General features: G+C 57.3%; 1 protein-coding gene across 1 annotated transcript; it reads left to right on the top strand.

Moving 5' to 3' along the window:
- Positions 1-3,865: 3,865 nt before the first annotated feature.
- Positions 3,866-12,112, top strand: LOC142905317 (inactive N-acetylated-alpha-linked acidic dipeptidase-like protein 2). Its single transcript, XM_076058073.1, has 6 exons — positions 3,866-3,871; positions 3,921-4,024; positions 5,271-5,349; positions 8,104-8,212; positions 9,505-9,794; positions 11,986-12,112. The coding sequence occupies exons 1-6, from the start codon at positions 3,866-3,868 to the stop codon at positions 12,076-12,078; spliced, it is 681 nt and encodes a 226-aa protein (XP_075914188.1). The 3' UTR covers positions 12,079-12,112.
- Positions 12,113-15,443: the final 3,331 nt, after the last annotated feature.

Raw genomic sequence — 15,443 nt, 5'->3', positions numbered from 1 at the left:
CCGATGACTGGTACCAGCGGTGTCAAGATCGGCCTCTGTGGAGGAGGCTCGTGAAGGATGCTACTGGGCAGTTGGAGGCAGTCGCCCTCCAACAACAACGGAGGGCGGAGGAGCGACGCTCAGAACAACGAGCGGAGCGCCGGGTGGCTAAAGCACAGCAGGTTGGCACAGTAGGGGGCACAGGTGGTGCATCAGCCAGTCATCTCAGTCAGTCGACCCATGGCACCTGGGTCTGCCCCGTGACCTCCTGCCAGCGGGCGTTCGACACTTCACGTGGCCTCAGGGTGCACATAGCCTGGCACGAGCGTCGTGGTGACGTCACCGCCACTTAGTGGCGAATGGCGGTTGTTGTGTGTGGTGTGTGTGTGGTGTGTGTTTGGTGTGTGTGGTGTGCGTGTGTAGTGTGTGTGTAGTGTGTGGTGTGCGTGTGTAGTGTGTGGTGTGCGTGTGTAGTGTGTGGTGTGCGTGTGTAGTGTGTGGTGTGCGTGTGGTGTGTGTGGTGTTTGTGTGGTGTGCGTGTGTGGTGTGCGTGTGTGGTGTGTGTGTGTAGTGTGTGGTGTGTGTGTAGTGTGTAGTGTGTGGTGTGTGTGTGGTGTGTGTGTGGTGTGTGTAGTGTGTGTGGTGTGTGTGGCGTGTGTGTGGCGTGTGTGATGTGTGGTGTGTGTGTGGTGTGTGTGTGGTGTGTGTGGTGTGTGTGTGTGACGTGTATGTGTTGTGTGTGTGGTGTGTGTGTGTGGTGTGTGTGTGGTGTGTGTGTGGTGTGTGTGTGTGTGGTGTGTGTGTGTGTGTGGTGTGTGTAGTGTGTGGTGTGTGGTGTGTGTGTGGTGTGTGTGTGGTGTGTGTGTGTGTGGTGTGTGTGTGTGTGTGGTGTGTGTAGTGTGTGGTGTGTGGTGTGTGTGTGGTGTGTGTGTGGTGTGTGTGTGTGTGGTGTGTGTAGTGTGTGGTGTGTGTGTGTGGTGTGTGTGTGACGTGTATGTGTTGTGTGGTGTGTGTGTGGTGTGTGTGTGACGTGTGTGTGTTGTGTGTGTGGCGTGCCAGGAGCAGTCGGAGGTGGTGCGTTCGCGTGCCGTGGCGTACGTGAGCCTCACTCTGCCTGTCTCCGGATCCGGCGGCGGTGCCGGCGGCGGTGCCGGCGGTGGTGCCGGCGGTTCCCCCGTGGCCTTCGCCTCGCCAACGCTGCGCCAGCTCGCGATCGACTCCCTGTGCGGGGTGAGTGGAGCCGTGGTGGTGGTGGTGGTGGTGGAGCCGTGGTGGTGGCGGTGGTGGCGGTGGTGGTGGTGGCGGTGGCGGTGGTGGTGGTGGTGGTGGTGGTGGCGGTGGTGGTGGCTTTGGAGGTGGTGGAGGTGGTGGTGGTGGTGGTGGCGGTGGTGGCAGCAGTGGTGGCGGTGGTGGTGGTGGCGGTGGTGGCGGCAGTGGTGGTGGTGGTGGAGGTTGTGGTGGCGGTGGTGGTGGTGGTGGTGGTGGCAGTGGTGGCGGTGGTGGCGGTGGTGGTGGTGGTTGTGGCGGTGGTGGTGGCTTTGGAGGTGGTGGAGGTGGTGGTGGTGGGGGTGGTGGATTTGATGGTGGAGGTGTTGGGGGTAGTGGTGGTGGTGGTGGCGGCGGTAGTGGTGGTGGCGGTGGTGACAGTGGTGGAGTGGTGGTGGTGGTGGTGGTGGCAGTGGTGGTGGTGGTGGTGGATGTGGTGGTGGCAGTGGTGGCGGTGGTGGTGATGGTGGCAGGTCTTCTCGGCCACGGTCATTCTCTCCCTTCTCTACGCTTGCGAAACGTGGACCCCCCCTAATGGGACATCTTCGCCGGTTAGAAACATTTAGGCTGGCCTGCCTACGATCCGTCCTGGTTTAACCAGACTGGATTGTGTGAGGAGCTCACAAATCCTTGAAAGATCTGGGCAAGGTCCCATCGGTGAGCTCCTCCGGCAGGCAAGGCTGCGTTGGCTGGGTCATGTAGCCCGCATGCCCAGCCACCGCATGCCGAAACAGCTTTTGTTCGGCCGGATCGAGGGGGCTAAACGGACGCGGCATGGGCTAGAGAAGAGATGAAGTGATGTGGTACAGGAGGATGTGGAGCTGAGTGGACTTGCCGATGACTGGTACCAGCGGTGTCAAGATCGGCCTCTGTGGAGGAGGCTCGTGAAGGACGCTACTGGGCAGTTGGAGGCAGTCGCCCTCCAACAACAACGGAGGGCGGAGGAGCGACGCTCACAACAACGAGCGGAGCGCCGGGTGGCTAAAGCACAGCAGGTTGGCACAGTAGGGGGCACAGGTGGTGCATCAACCAGTCATTTCAGTCATCTCAGTCAGTCGACCCGTGGCACCTGGGTCTGCCCCGTGACCTCCTGCCAGCGGGCGTTCGACACTTCACGTGGCCTCAGGGTGCACATGGCCTGGCACAAGCGTCGTGGTGACGTCACCGCCACTTAGTGGCGAATGGTGGTTGTTGGTGGTGGTGGTGTGGGTGGTGGTGGTGCAGTTGGTGGTGCAGGTGGTGGTGCTGGTGGTGGTGGTGGTGGTGCAGGTGGTGGTGGTGCTGTTGGTAGTGGTGGTGGTGGTGGTGCAGGTGTTGGTGGTGGTGGTGGTGGTGCAGGTGGTGGTGGTGCAGGTGTTGGTGGTTGGTGGTGCAGGTGGTGGTGGTGGTGGTTGTGCAGGTGGTGGTGCAGGTGTTGGTAGTGGTGATGCAGGTGGTGTTGGTGGTGGTGATGCAGGTGGTGGTGGTGGTGGTGGTGTAGGTGGTGTTGGTGGTGGTGATGCAGGTGGTGGTGGTGGTGGTGCAGGTGGTGTAGGTGGTGGTGATGCAGGTGGTGGTGTTGGTGTTGGTGGTGTAGGTGGTGGTGGTGGTGGTGATGCAGGTCGTGGTGGTGGTGGTGCAGGTGGTGTAGGTGGTGATGATGCAGGTGGTGGTGTTGGTGTAGGTGGTGTAGGTGGTGATGATGCAGGTGGTGGTGTTGGTGTAGGTGGTGGTGTTGGTGGTGGTTGTGGTGGTGGTGGCGGTGGTGGTGGTGGTTGTGGTGGTGGTGGCGGTGGTGGTGGTGGTGGTGGCAGTGGTGGTGGTGGTGGTGATGGTGGTGGTGGTGGTGGCGGCGGTGGTGGTGGTGGTGGTGGCAGTGGTGATGGTGGTGGTGGTGGTGGCGGTGGTGGTGGTGGTGGTGGTGGCGGCGGTGGTGGTGGTGGCAGTGGTGGCGGTGGTGGTGGTGGTGGTGTAGGTGGTGTAGGTGGTGATGATGCTGGTGGTGGTGGTGTAGGTGGTGATGATGCTGGTGGTGGTGGTGGTGTAGGTGGTGTAGGTGGTGATGATGCTGGTGGTGGTGTAGGTGGTGGTGTTGGTGGTGGTGGTGCAAGTAGTGGTGGTGGTGGTGCAGGTGGTAGTGGTGGTGGTGTTGTAGGTGGTGGTGGTGTAGGTGGTGTTGGTGGTGATGATGCAGGTGTTGGTGGTGATGGTGCAGGTGGTGGTGGTGTAGGTGGTGGTGGTGTAGGTGGTGTAGGTGGTGATGATGCAGGTGGTGTTGGTGGTGATGATGCAGGTGGTGGTGTTGGTGGTGGTGGTGGTGATGCAGGTGGTGGTGTTGGTGTAGGTGGTGTTGGTGGTGTTGGTGGTGTTGGTGGTGGTGGTGTAGGTGGTGTTGGTGGTGTTGGTGGTGTTGGTGTTGGTGGTGTTGGTGGTGTTGGTGGTGGTGGTGGTGTAGGTGGTGTTGGTGGTGTTGGTGGTGTTGGTGGTGGTGGTGTAGGTGGTGTTGGTGGTGTTGGTGGTGTTGGTGGTGGTGGTGTAGGTGGTGTTGGTGGTGTTGGTGGTGTTGGTGTTGGTGGTGGTGTAGGTGGTGTAGGTGGTGATGATGCAGGTGGTGGTGGTGTAGGTGGTGTAGGTGGTGATGATGCAGGTGATGTTGGTGTTGGTGCCTCACCGTGCAGTGCCTCTCCCCCGTGCAGGAGTCTTGCCGCGGCTGGGCCGGCCCCGAGACGCCCGTCCACAGCGCCGTGTCCACAGGCGACGTGGCCATCTTCACGGACGACGTCGCCCTCGCCACACTCAAGTTCCTTCACGGGGATGTGCGTGGGGGGGGTGGGGGGGGTGGGAGGGGGGGAGGGGGGGAGGGGGGAAGGGGGGGAGGGGGGGAGGTTACCTGCGGAAGACGGAGAGAGAGGGGAGGGGAGGGAGAGGGAGGGAGGGAGAGAGAGGGGGAGGGCAGGGGGAGGGAGGGGGAGAGGAGGGGGAGGGAGGGAGAGGGGGAGGGAGGGGGAGGGAGGGGGAGGGAGAGGAGAGGGGAGGGAGGGGGGGAGGGAGAGGGAGGGAGGGAGGGGGAGGAAGGGGGAGGGAGAGAGAGGGAGAGAGAGGGAGAGGGAGGGAGGGGGAGAGGAGGGGGAGGGAGGGAGGGGGGAGGGAGAGGGGAGGGAGGGAGAGGCGAGGGAGAGGGGAGGGGGAGGGAGAGGGGGAGGGAGGGAGAGGGGAGGGAGAGGGAGGGAGGGAGAGGGGAGGGGGATGGAGGGAGGGAGAGGGGGAGGGAGAGAGAGGGGAGGGAGAGGGGGATGGAGAGGGGAGGGAGGGAGAGGGGAGGGAGAGGGAGGGAGAGGTGAGGGGGAGGGAGAGAGAGGGGAGAGAGGGAGAGGAGGAGGGAGAGGGGAGGGAGGGAGAGGGGAGGGAGAGGGAGGGAGGGGGGTGGAGGGAGAGGAGGGGGAGGGAGGGAGAGGGGGAGGGAGGGAGAGGGGAGGGGGGTGGAGGCAGAGGGGAGGGAGGGAGAGGGGAGGGAGGGAGAGGGGAGGGAGGGAGAGGGGAGGGAGGGGGGAGGGGGGTGGAGGGGGAGGGAGAGGGGAGGGAGGGAGAGGGGGAGGGAGAGGGAGGGGAGGGAGAGGGGAGGAGAGGGGAGGGAGGGGGGAGGGAGGGAGAGGGGGAGGGAGAGGGGAGGGAGGGAGAGGGGAGGAGAGGGAGGGAGGGAGAGGGGAGGGGGGTGGAGGGAGGGGGGAGGGAGAGGGAGGGAGAGGGGGAGGGAGGGGGAGGGATGGGAGGAGGGGGGGAGGGGGAGGGAGAGGGGAGGGAGGGGGAGGGGAGGGAGAGGGGAGGGGGGAGGGAGGGGGAGGGAGAGGGGGGAGGGGAGGGAGGGGGAGGGGGAGGGAGGGGGAGGGAGGGAGGGGAGGGGAGGGGAGGGAGGAGGGGGAGGGAGGAGGGGAGGGGGAGGGGGAGGGAGAGGAGGGGAGGGGAGGGGGAGGGAGAGGGGGAGGCTGCTCAAAGGATTTCCCTCCCAGAGTCTCAGTCCCTTCACCCTTCACTCCTCTTCCTCGCAGGACCAGGAAGCTGGACCTCCCAGAGAGTCGACTGCAGCTCCTCGATCCCAACTGCTCGCTCCACGCGAACATCACGCGGGTACGGAGGCCCGCGTCAACTCCACGTTACTATGGCGGGCTCCCTTGACAGCATTCCCGATCTCGAACGAGAGATTTTTTTTTTACTCAAAACTTTCGCCGAACCTCAGGAATTCGTGCTCTGCGGGTTATTTCGGTAAAGTCACGTAGATCGACAAAACATCACGATGAAATCATGAAAATAGTACAATTAATGAAAGTATTTATTTTTTTATTAAAATAATAAAAATGTAGTGTTCACTTTAATTTTTTATTAAAATAATGAAAATACAAGTATTCACTTTATTTATTTTTTAAATAATAAAAGTATCTGCTTTTTTTATTAAAATAATAAAAATGAAAGTATCCGCTTTATTTTTTATTAAAATAATAAAAATAAAAGTATCTGCTTTTTTTAAATTAAAATAATAAGAATAAAAGTATCTGCTTTATTTTTTATTAAAATAATAAAAATGAAAGTATCCGCTTTATTTTTTATTAAAATAATAAAAATAAAAGTATCCGCTTTATTTTTTATTAAAATAATAAAAGTAAAAGTATCCGCTTTATTTTTTATTAAAATAATAAAAATAAAAGTATCCGCTTTAATTTTTTATTAAAATAATAAGAATAAAAGTATCCGCTTTATTTTTTATTAAAATAATAAGAATAAAAGTATCCGCTTTATTTTTTTATTAAAATAATAAAAATAAAAGTATCTGCTTTTTTGAAATTAAAATAATAAAAATGAAAGTATCCGCTTTAATTTTTTATTAAAATAATAAAAATAAAAGTATCCGCTTTAATTTTTTATTAAAATAATAAAAATAAAAGTATCCGCTTTATTTTTTATTAAAATAATAAGAATAAAAGTATCCGCTTTATTTTTTATTAAAATAATAAAAATAAAAGTATCCGCTTTATTTTTTATTAAAATAATAAAAATAAAAGTATCCGCTTTATTTTTTTATTAAAATAATAAAAATAAAAGTATCTGCTTTTTTAAAATTAAAATAATAAAAATGAAAGTATCCGCTTTATTTTTTTATTAAAATAATAAGAATAAAAGTATCTGCTTTTTTAAATTAAAATAATAAAAATAAAAGTATCCACTTTATTTTTTTATTAAAATAATAAAAATAAAAGTATCCGCTTTATTGTTTTATTAAAATAATAAAAATAAAAGTACCCGCTTTATTTTTTTATTTAAAAAATAATAAAAAAGTATCGCACTTTATATATTTTTTTAAATAACACAAAAAGAAAAAGCATTCGCTTTTTTTCATATTAGAATAATAAAAAATATAGGAATTCGCTTTATATCAATTTATTTTTCATGATTTCATTGCTAATCTCTTTTTTGTTCTCTTTCCACTTGACCCCACCGAAATAACCATCGGGTACCACAAGAGCGGGATTTGTTCCAAGATGTTAAAGGGCCAAACTATGAATAAATAAAAAGATAGATTAATAGCATGCGACGTTCAGATCGCAACGCAAGCGATCACCATCAGGGACAAATGACTTAGAGCTACAATGCAATACATCGTAGCAGTTCCACCGCCGTTGACTCGGGCACAGCCTGGCCGTGCTGCTGATGAGACACCCGATGTCAAAACCCGGTCCTTTGCCTGTGAACATCTGGGGTCAGCTCACCCAGAATTGGTACATCACAGCCTGGCCGTGCTGCTGATGAGACACCCGATGTCAAAACCCGGTCCTTTGCCTGTGAACATCTGGGGTCAGCTCACCCAGAATTGATACAACAGAGCCTGGCCGTGCTGCTGATGAGACACCCGATGTCAAAACCCGGTCCTTTGCCTGTGAACATCTGGGGTCAGCTCACCCAGAATTGATACAACAGAGCCTGGCCGTGCTGCTGATGAGCCACCCGATGTCAAAACCCGGTCCTTTGCCTGTGAACATCTGGGGCGGATTTCTCCGCCGTTGACTCGGGCACAGCCTGGCCGTGCTGCTGATGAGACACCCGATGTCAAAACCCGGTCCTTTGCCTGTGAACATCCGGGGTCAGCTCACCCAGAATTGATACAACAGAGCCTGGCCGTGCTGCTGATGAGCCACTCGATGTCAAAACCCGGTCTTTTGCCTGTAAACATCTGGGGTCAGCTCACCCAGAATTGGTACATCACAGCCTGTCCGTGCTGCTGATGAGACACCCGATGTCAAAACCCGGTCCTTTGCCTGTGAACATCTGGGGTCAGCTCACCCAGAATTGATACATCAGAGCCTGGCCGTGCTGCTGATGAGACACTCGATGTCAAAACCCGGTCCTTTGCCTGTGAACATCTGGGGCGGTTTCTCCGCCGTTGACTCGGGCACAGCCTGGCCGTGCTGCTGATGAGACACCCGATGTCAAAACCCGGTCCTTTGCCTGTAAACATCTGGGGTCAGCTCACCCAGAATTGGTACATCACAGCCTGGCCGTGCTGCTGATGAGCCACTCGATGTCAAAACCCGGTCTTTTGCCTGTGAACATCTTTGGCAGTTCCACCGCCGTTGACTCGGGCACAGCCTGGCCGTGCTGCTGATGAGCCACTCGATGTCAAAACCCGGTCCTTTGCCTGTGAACATCTGGGGTCAGCTCACCCAGAATTGATGCAACAGAGCCTGGCCGTGCTGCTGATGAGCCACTGGATGCCAAAACCCGGTCCTAGGGCTTTGTCCGTCTTGGGGATGAGCGGAGGAAGGCGTCCACCCCGGCGATCGATGCGATTGGCTAACAGGCCCCGCGTGCCCTACCCACAATGCATTGCAGTTGAGCGTGCGAGCCGCGCTGCGATTGGTGGACGACGCGGTGCTGCCCCTGCGGGTCATCGACCCGGCGCTGGACGTGCAGATAATGGTGGACGCACTTCAGCAGCGGGGTGAGTGGGTGGGTGAGTGAGTGGGTGAGTGAGTGGGTGAGTTGGTGAGTGAGTGGGTGAGTGTGTGAGTGAGTGAGTGGGTGAGTGAGTGAGTGTGTGAGTGGGTGAGTGAGTGAGTGGGTGTGTGGGTGGGTGAGTGAGTGGGTGAGTGAGTGGGTGAGTGAGTGTGTGAGTGAGTGTGTGAGTGGGTGAGTGAGTGAGTGTGTGAGTGAGTGGGTGAGTGTGTGCGTGGGTGTGTGGGTGGGTGGGTGAGTGGGTGAGTGAGTGGGTGAGTGAGTGAGTGGGTGAGTGAGTGAGTGAGTGTGTGAGTGAGTGGGTGAGTTGGTGAGTGAGTGGGTGAGTGTGTGAGTGAGTGAGTGAGTGGGTGAGTGAGTGAGTCAGTGGGTGAGTGTGTGAGTGAGTGGGTGAGTGTGTGAGTGGGTGTGTGGGGTGGGTGAGTGGGTGAGTGAGTAAGTGTGTGAGTGGGTGAGTGAGTGGGTGAGTGAGTGGGTGAGTGTGTGAGTGGGTGTGTAGGTGGGTGAGTGAGTGGGTGAGTGGGTTTGTGGGTGGGTGGGTGAGTGAGTGAGTGGGTGGGTGGGTGAGTGAGTGAGTGCGTGTGTGGGTGGGTGGGTTTGTGGGTGGGTGAGTGTGTGGGTGGGTGAGTGAATGAGTGGGTGATTGAGTGAGTCAGTGGGTGAGTGAGTGAGTGTGTGAGTGAGTGGGTGAGTGTGTGAGTGGGTGTGTGGGTGGGTGAGTGGGTGAGTGAGTAAGTGTGTGAGTGGGTGAGTGAGTGGGTGAGTGAGTGGGTGAGTGAGTGGGTGAGTGTGTGAGTGGGTGTGTGGGTGGGTGAGTGAGTGGGTGAGTGGGTTTGTGGGTGGGTGGGTGAGTAAGTGAGTGGGTGGGTGGGTGAGTGAGTGAGTGAGTGGGTGTGTGGGTGGGTGGGTTTGTGGGTGGGTGAGTGTGTGGGTGGGTGAGTGAATGAGTGGGTGATTGAGTGAGTGGGTGAGTGAGTGGGTGTGTGGGTGGGTGGGTTTGTGGGTGGGTGAGTGTGTGGGTGGGTGAGTGGGTGGGTGAGTGAGTGAGTGGGTGTGTGGGTGGATGAGTGAGTGGGCGGGTGGCTGAGTGAGTGAGTGGTCGGGCGAGCAGGTGAGTGGGTGGGTGAGTGGGGTGAGTGACTGAGTGAGTTTGTGAGTGAGTGAGTGAGTGGGTGAGTGGATGGCTGAGTGAGTACGCGAGTGAGTGAGTGAGTGAGTGACTGAGTGTCTCCCAACGTGACGCGTGGTCACCCCGCCCCCCCCCCCCCGCCCCCCCAGCCCCCCCGTGCTTGCCCCGCGAGGCGATGAGTGACGCCGTGTCGCTGGCCCGCTCACTGCGGGAGACGTCGGCCCGGCTGCAGTCAGCCGTCAACCGGCCCAGCAACGACCCCGCTGAGCGTGGAGTGGAGTTGCGACTTCGCTCGCTCAACGACGCCCTGCGCTCCGTCGAGAGGGCCTTCCTCACCTCCTCTTCATCCTCATCCTCGTCGTCGTCATCGTGGTCCTCGTCGTTGTCGTCCTGTGGGGCGGACGGGGGAGTCGTGGCGGGCCTTGCCGGGAATCTCCCGGTGGGTGGGGTGGGGTGGGTGGGTGGGTGGGTGAGTGAGTGGGTGGGTGAGTGAGTGAGTGGGTGAGTGGGTGGGTGGGTGAGTGGGTGAGTGGGTGAGTGGGTGGGTGAGTGGGTGGGTGGGTGGGTGAGTGAGTGGGTGAGTGGGTGGATGAGTAGGTGGGTGGGTGGGTGCGTGAGTGAGTGAGTGGGGGTGGGTGAGTGAGTGAGTGGGTGGATGAGTAGGTGGGTGGGTGGGTGAGTGAGTGGGTGGGTGGGTGGGTGAGTGGGTGAGTGAGTGGGTGGTGAGTGGGTGAGTGAGTGGGTGGGTGGGTGAGTGAGTGAGTGGGTGGGTGGGTGGGTGAGTGGGTGGGTGGGTGGGTGAGTGGGTGGGTGGGTGAGTGGGTGGGTGGGTGAATGAGTGAGTGGGTGGGTGGGTGAGTGAGTGGGTGAGTGAGTGGGTGAGTGAGTGGGTGGATGAGTAGGTGGGTGGGTGGGTGGGTGAGTGAGTGAGTGAGTAGGTGGGTGGGCGAGTGAGTGAGTGGGTGGGTGGGTGAGTGAGTGGGTGAGTGGGTGGGTGAGTGAGTGAGTGAGTGGGTGAGTGGGTGAGTGGGTGGGTGGGTGGGTGAGTGAGTGGGTGAGTGGGTGGATGAGTAGGTGGGTGGGTGGGTGCGTGAGTGAGTGAGTGGGTGGGTGGGTGAGTGAGTGAGTGGGTGGATGAGTAGGTGGGTGGGTGGGTGAGTGAGTGGGTGGGTGGGTGGGTGAGTGGGTGAGTGAGTGGGTGGTGAGTGGGTGAGTGAGTGGGTGGGTGGGTGAGTGAGTGAGTGGGTGGGTGGGTGGGTGAGTGGGTGGGTGGGTGGGTGAGTGGGTGGGTGGGTGAGTGGGTGGGTGGGTGAATGAGTGAGTGGGTGGGTGGGTGAGTGAGTGGGTGAGTGAGTGGGTGAGTGAGTGGGTGGATGAGTAGGTGGGTGGGTGGGTGGGTGAGTGAGTGAGTGAGTAGGTGGGTGGGCGAGTGAGTGAGTGGGTGGGTGGGTGAGTGAGTGGGTGAGTGGGTGGGTGAGTGAGTGAGTGAGTGGGTGGGTGGGTGGGTGAGTGGGTGAGTGGGTGGGTGAGTGAGTGTGTGGGTGGGTGAGTGAGTGGGTGGGTGGGTGGGTGAGTGAGTGGGTGGGTGGGTGAGTGAGTGGGTGAGTGGGTGGATGAGTAGGTGGGTGGGTGGGTGCGTGAGTGAGTGAGTGGGTGGGTGGGTGAGTGAGTGAGTGGGTGGATGAGTAGGTGGGTGGGTGGGTGGGTGAGTGAGTGGGTGGGTGGGTGGGTGAGTGGGTGAGTGAGTGGGTGGTGAGTGGGTGAGTGAGTGGGTGGGTGGGTGAGTGAGTGAGTGGGTGGGTGGGTGGGTGAGTGGGTGGGTGGGTGGGTGAGTGGGTGGGTGGGTGGGTGAGTGGGTGGGTGGGTGAATGAGTGAGTGGGTGGGTGGGTGAGTGAGTGGGTGAGTGGGTGGATGAGTAGGTGGGTGGGTGGGTGGGTGAGTGAGTGAGTGAGTGGGTGGGTGGGTGAGTGAGTGAGTGGGTGGATGAGTAGGTGGGTGGGTGGGTGGGTGAGTGAGTGGGTGGGTGGGTGAGTGAGTGAGTGAGTGGGTGAGTGGGTGGGTGGGTGGGTGAGTGAGTGAGTGGGTGGAGTGGGTGGGTGGGGTGAGTGAGTGAGTGAGTGGGTGAGTGGGTGGGTGGGTGAGTGAGTGAGTGAGTGGGTGGGTGGGGTGAGTGAGTGGTGGGTGGGTGGGTGGGTGGGTGGAGTGAGTGGGTGGGTGGGTGAGTGAGTGGGTGGGTGGGTGGGTGAGTGAGTTGGTGGGTGGGTGAGTGGGTGGGTGGTGAGTGGGTGGGTGGGTGGGTGGGTGAGTGAGTGAGTGGGTGGGTGGGTGAGTGGGTGGGTGAGTGAGTGGGTGGGTGGGTGGGTGAGTGAGTGAGTGGGTGGGTGGGTGAGTGAGTGAGTGAATGGGTGACTGAGTGAGTGGGTTGGTGAGTTGGCGAGTGGGTGAGTAGATGTCGTGGTGACATCTTGTTGGCGAATGGCTGTTGTTGTTGAGTAGCTGAAGGTTGTGATTCCGCTGTTGTGTCGTCGTCGTGTGTGGAGGATGCTGGTGGTGGTTGTTGATGGTGTCCACTTCCCCCCCTCCACCCCCTCCCCCTCCACCCCCTCCACCCCCTCCCCCTACATCACAGCCACTTGCTGATGAGGCCGAGCTGTGGCTGGAGTGGAACTTTCCCGCTGTTGGAGGCCGCCCTGCGCTCACGTGGTGGTGGTGGTGGTGGTGACGGTGGTGGTGGTGGTGGTGGTGACGGTGGTGGTGGTGGTGGTGGTGGTGGCGGTGGTGGTGGTGACGGTGGTGGTGGTGACGGTGGTGGTGGTGGTGACGGTGGTGGTGGTGGTGGTGGTGACGGTGGTGACGGTGGTGGTGGTGGTGGTGGTGACGGTGGTGGTGACGGTGGTGGTGGTGGTGGTGGTGACGGTGGTGGTGGTGGTGGTGGTGACGGTGGTGGTGGTGGTGGTGGTGGTGACGGTGGTGGTGGTGGTGGTGGTGACGGTGGTGGTGGTGGTGGTGGTGACGGTGGTGGTGGTGGTGGTGGAGGTGGTGATGGTGGTGGTGGTGACGGTGGTGGTGGTGGTGACGGTGGTGGTGACGGTGGTGGTGGTGACGGTGGTGGTGGTGGTGGTGGTGGTGACGGTGGTGGTGGTGGTGGTGGTGACGGTGGTGGTGGTGGTGGTGGTGACGGTGGTGGTGGTGGTGGTGGAGGTGGTGATGGTGGTGGTGGTGGTGACCCACCCACCGTGGCCCCGTGTCTGCTGGCCGAGTTGGCGGAGGCTCAGCGGGTAGTGGGACGAGTCAACAGCTACCTGCAGACCGCCACTGACATCTTCGAACAGGAGAGGTGAACTCACAGGGCGAGGTGGTGGTGGTGGACGAGGAGGTGGACGAGGTGGACGAGGAGATGGTGGTGGAGGAGGTGGTGGTGGAGGAGGTGGTGGTGGTGGTGGAGGAGGAGGTGGTGGAGGAGGAGGTGGTGGAGGTGGTGGAGTTAGGGTGGGGTGGTGGTGGAGGTGGACAAGGTGGTGGTGGTGGTGGTGGTGGTGGTGGAGTTGGGGGGGTGGTGGTGGTGGTGGTGGTGGAGGAGGAGGTGGTGGAGGTGGTGGAGTTAGGGTGGTGGTGGTGGACGAGGTGGTGGTGGAGGTGGTGGTGGTGATGGTGGAGCTGGACGAGAAGGAGGAGGTGGACGGGGTGGTGGTGAAGTTGGGGGGGTGGTGGTGGTGGAGTTGGGGGGTGGTGGTGGTGGAGGTGATGGTGGAGGTGGTGATGGAGTTGGGAGGGGGGTGGTGGTGGAGTTGGGGGGGTGGTGGTGGTGGAGGTGGTGGTGGTGGTGGTGGTAGTGGATGTGGTGGAGGTGGAGTTGGGCGGGGGGGGTGGTGGTAATGGTGGACGAGGTGATGGTGGAGCTGGACGAGAAGGAGGAGGTGGAGGAGCTGGTGGAGCTGAGGAGTGAGCGGTGGGTGTAGTGGTTAGCGCTACGCTGCGCTACAAACCTGGCCACCCGAGTTCGATTCCCACTCACGGCCACCAACACCACCGGTGACGATTATCTGAACCGGTCCTGGGCCTCCCCTAGGTCGACTCGGCCTCAAACGAGTAGCTGGTGTAGCGGTGTGTAGTGAACATCGCCACTGGGGAGACAAAGGCGGCCGGGCGCGGTGCTGGTAGCCACCCACCCCCTCGTGTGCCGTTTCAGCCTTAATGGGTGCTCGCTAACAGCACTTGCCCCTACAGCCTGTTGGAGGCTGTACGGGTCATCTTTGTCTTACGTGTGTGTGTGTGTCAGTGTGTGTGTGTCACTGTGTGTGTGTCACTGTGTGTCACTGTGTGTGTGTGTCAGTGTGTGTGTCACTGTGTGTGTGTGTCAGTGTGTGTGTGTGTCATTGTGTGTGTGTGTCAGTGTGTGTGTGTCATTGTGTGTCACTCTGTGTGTGTGTCAGTGTGTGTGTGTGTCACTGTGTGTGTGTGTCAGTGTGTGTGTGTCATTGTGTGTGTGTCACTGTGTGTGTGTCAGTGTGTGTCATTGTGTGTCACTGTGTGTGTCACTGTGTGTGTCAGTGTGTGTGTGTCATTGTGTGTCACTGTGTGTGTGTCTCTGTGTGTGTGTGTCACTGTGTGTGTGCGTCAGTGTGTGTGTGTCATTGTGTGTCACTGTGTGTGTCACTGTGTGTGTGTCACTGTGTGTGTCACTGTGTGTGTGTCAGTGTGTCACTGTGTGTCACTCTGTGTGTGTGTCAGTGTGTGTGTGTGTGTGTCACTGTGTGTGTGTCATTGTGTGTGTGTCACTGTGTGTGTGTCATTGTGTGTCACTGTGTGTGTCACTGTGTGTGTGTTAGTGTGTGTGTGTCATTGTGTGTCACTGTGTGTGTGTGTGTCACTGTGTGTGTGTCTCTGTGTGTGTGTCAGTGTGTGTGTGTGTTACTGTGTGTGGGAGCGATAGTGTAGCGGTTAGCGCGCTGCGCTATGAACCTGGCGACCCGGGTTCGATTCCATCTCACGGCCAACACCAGAGACGATTATCTCAACCGGTCCCGGGTCTCCCCTAGGTCGACTCAGCCTCAAATGAGTACCTGGTGCGGTGTGTAAACATCGCCACTAGGGAGACAAAGGCGGTCGGGCGTGGTGCTGGCCACCCACCCCCTCGTGTACCGTTCCGGCCTTTAGAGGTGCTCGCTAAGAGCACTTGCCCCTACAGTCTGTTAAGGCTATATGGGGGATCTTTGTTATCTTTGTGTGTCACTGTGTGTGTGTCACTGTGTGTGTGTGTCTCACTGTGTCACTGTGTGTGTGTGTCTCACTGTGTGTGTGTGTCACTGTGTGTGTGTCAGTGTGTGTGTGTCACTGTGTGTGTGTGTCACTGTGTGTGTGTGTCACTGTGTGTGTGTCACTGTGTGTGTCACTGTGTGTGTCAGTGTGTGTGTCACTGTGTGTGTCAGTGTGTGTGTCAGTGTGTGTGTCAGTGTGTGTGTGTCACTGTGTGTGTGTGTCATTGTGTGTCTGTCTCACTGTGTGTGTGTGTCACTGTGTGTGTGTCACTGTGTGTGTGTCACTGTGTGTGTGTGTCACTGTGTGTGTCACTGTGTGTGTGTCACTGTGTGTGTGTCCCTGTGTGTGTGTGTCACTGTGTGTGTGTCCCTGTGTGTGTGTGTCACTGTGTGTGTCAGTGGGGAGCGGTGGGTGTAGTGGTTAGCGCTACACTACGAACCCACCAACATCACCAGGTGACGATTATCTAAGCCGGTCCTGGGCCTCCCCTAGGTCGACTCAGCCTCAAATTAGTTACCTGATCTGGTGTCTGGCGAGCATTGGTGTGTGGACTAATCTCCATCTGTTCCATCTCACTCCCTTCTACCCTGTGTGTGGACTAATTTCCATCTGTTCCATCTCACTCTCTCTCCAGCCATGGGTGGACTAATCTCCATCTGTTCCATCTCACTCACCTTCTACCTCGTGTGTGGACTAATCTCCATCTGTTCCATCTCACTCCCCTTCTACCCCGTGTGTGGACTAATCTCCATCTGTTCCATCTCACTCCCTTCTACCCAGTGTGTGGACTAATCTCCATCTGTTCCATCTCACTCCCTTCTACCCCGT

Source organism: Petromyzon marinus (genome assembly GCF_048934315.1).
Source record: "Petromyzon marinus isolate PM22_M1 ecotype Great Lakes invasive population chromosome 67 unlocalized genomic scaffold, UKy_Petmar_22M1.pri1.0 chr67_unloc.6, whole genome shotgun sequence".
NCBI classification, from domain to species: domain Eukaryota; kingdom Metazoa; phylum Chordata; class Hyperoartia; order Petromyzontiformes; family Petromyzontidae; genus Petromyzon; species Petromyzon marinus.
The sequence above is the reverse complement of the archived record's forward strand: the minus strand, read 5'-3'. Positions and strand labels throughout refer to the sequence as shown.

Coding starts and splice junctions, on each gene's coding strand:
- LOC142905317 (XM_076058073.1), top strand. Junction 4,025..5,270: donor GTCGCCCTCGCCACACTCAA/GTTCCTTCACGG, acceptor TCTTCCTCGCAG/GACCAGGAAGCTGGACCTCC. Junction 9,795..11,985: donor GCCTTGCCGGGAATCTCCCG/GTGGGTGGGGTG, acceptor CCTACATCACAG/CCACTTGCTGATGAGGCCGA.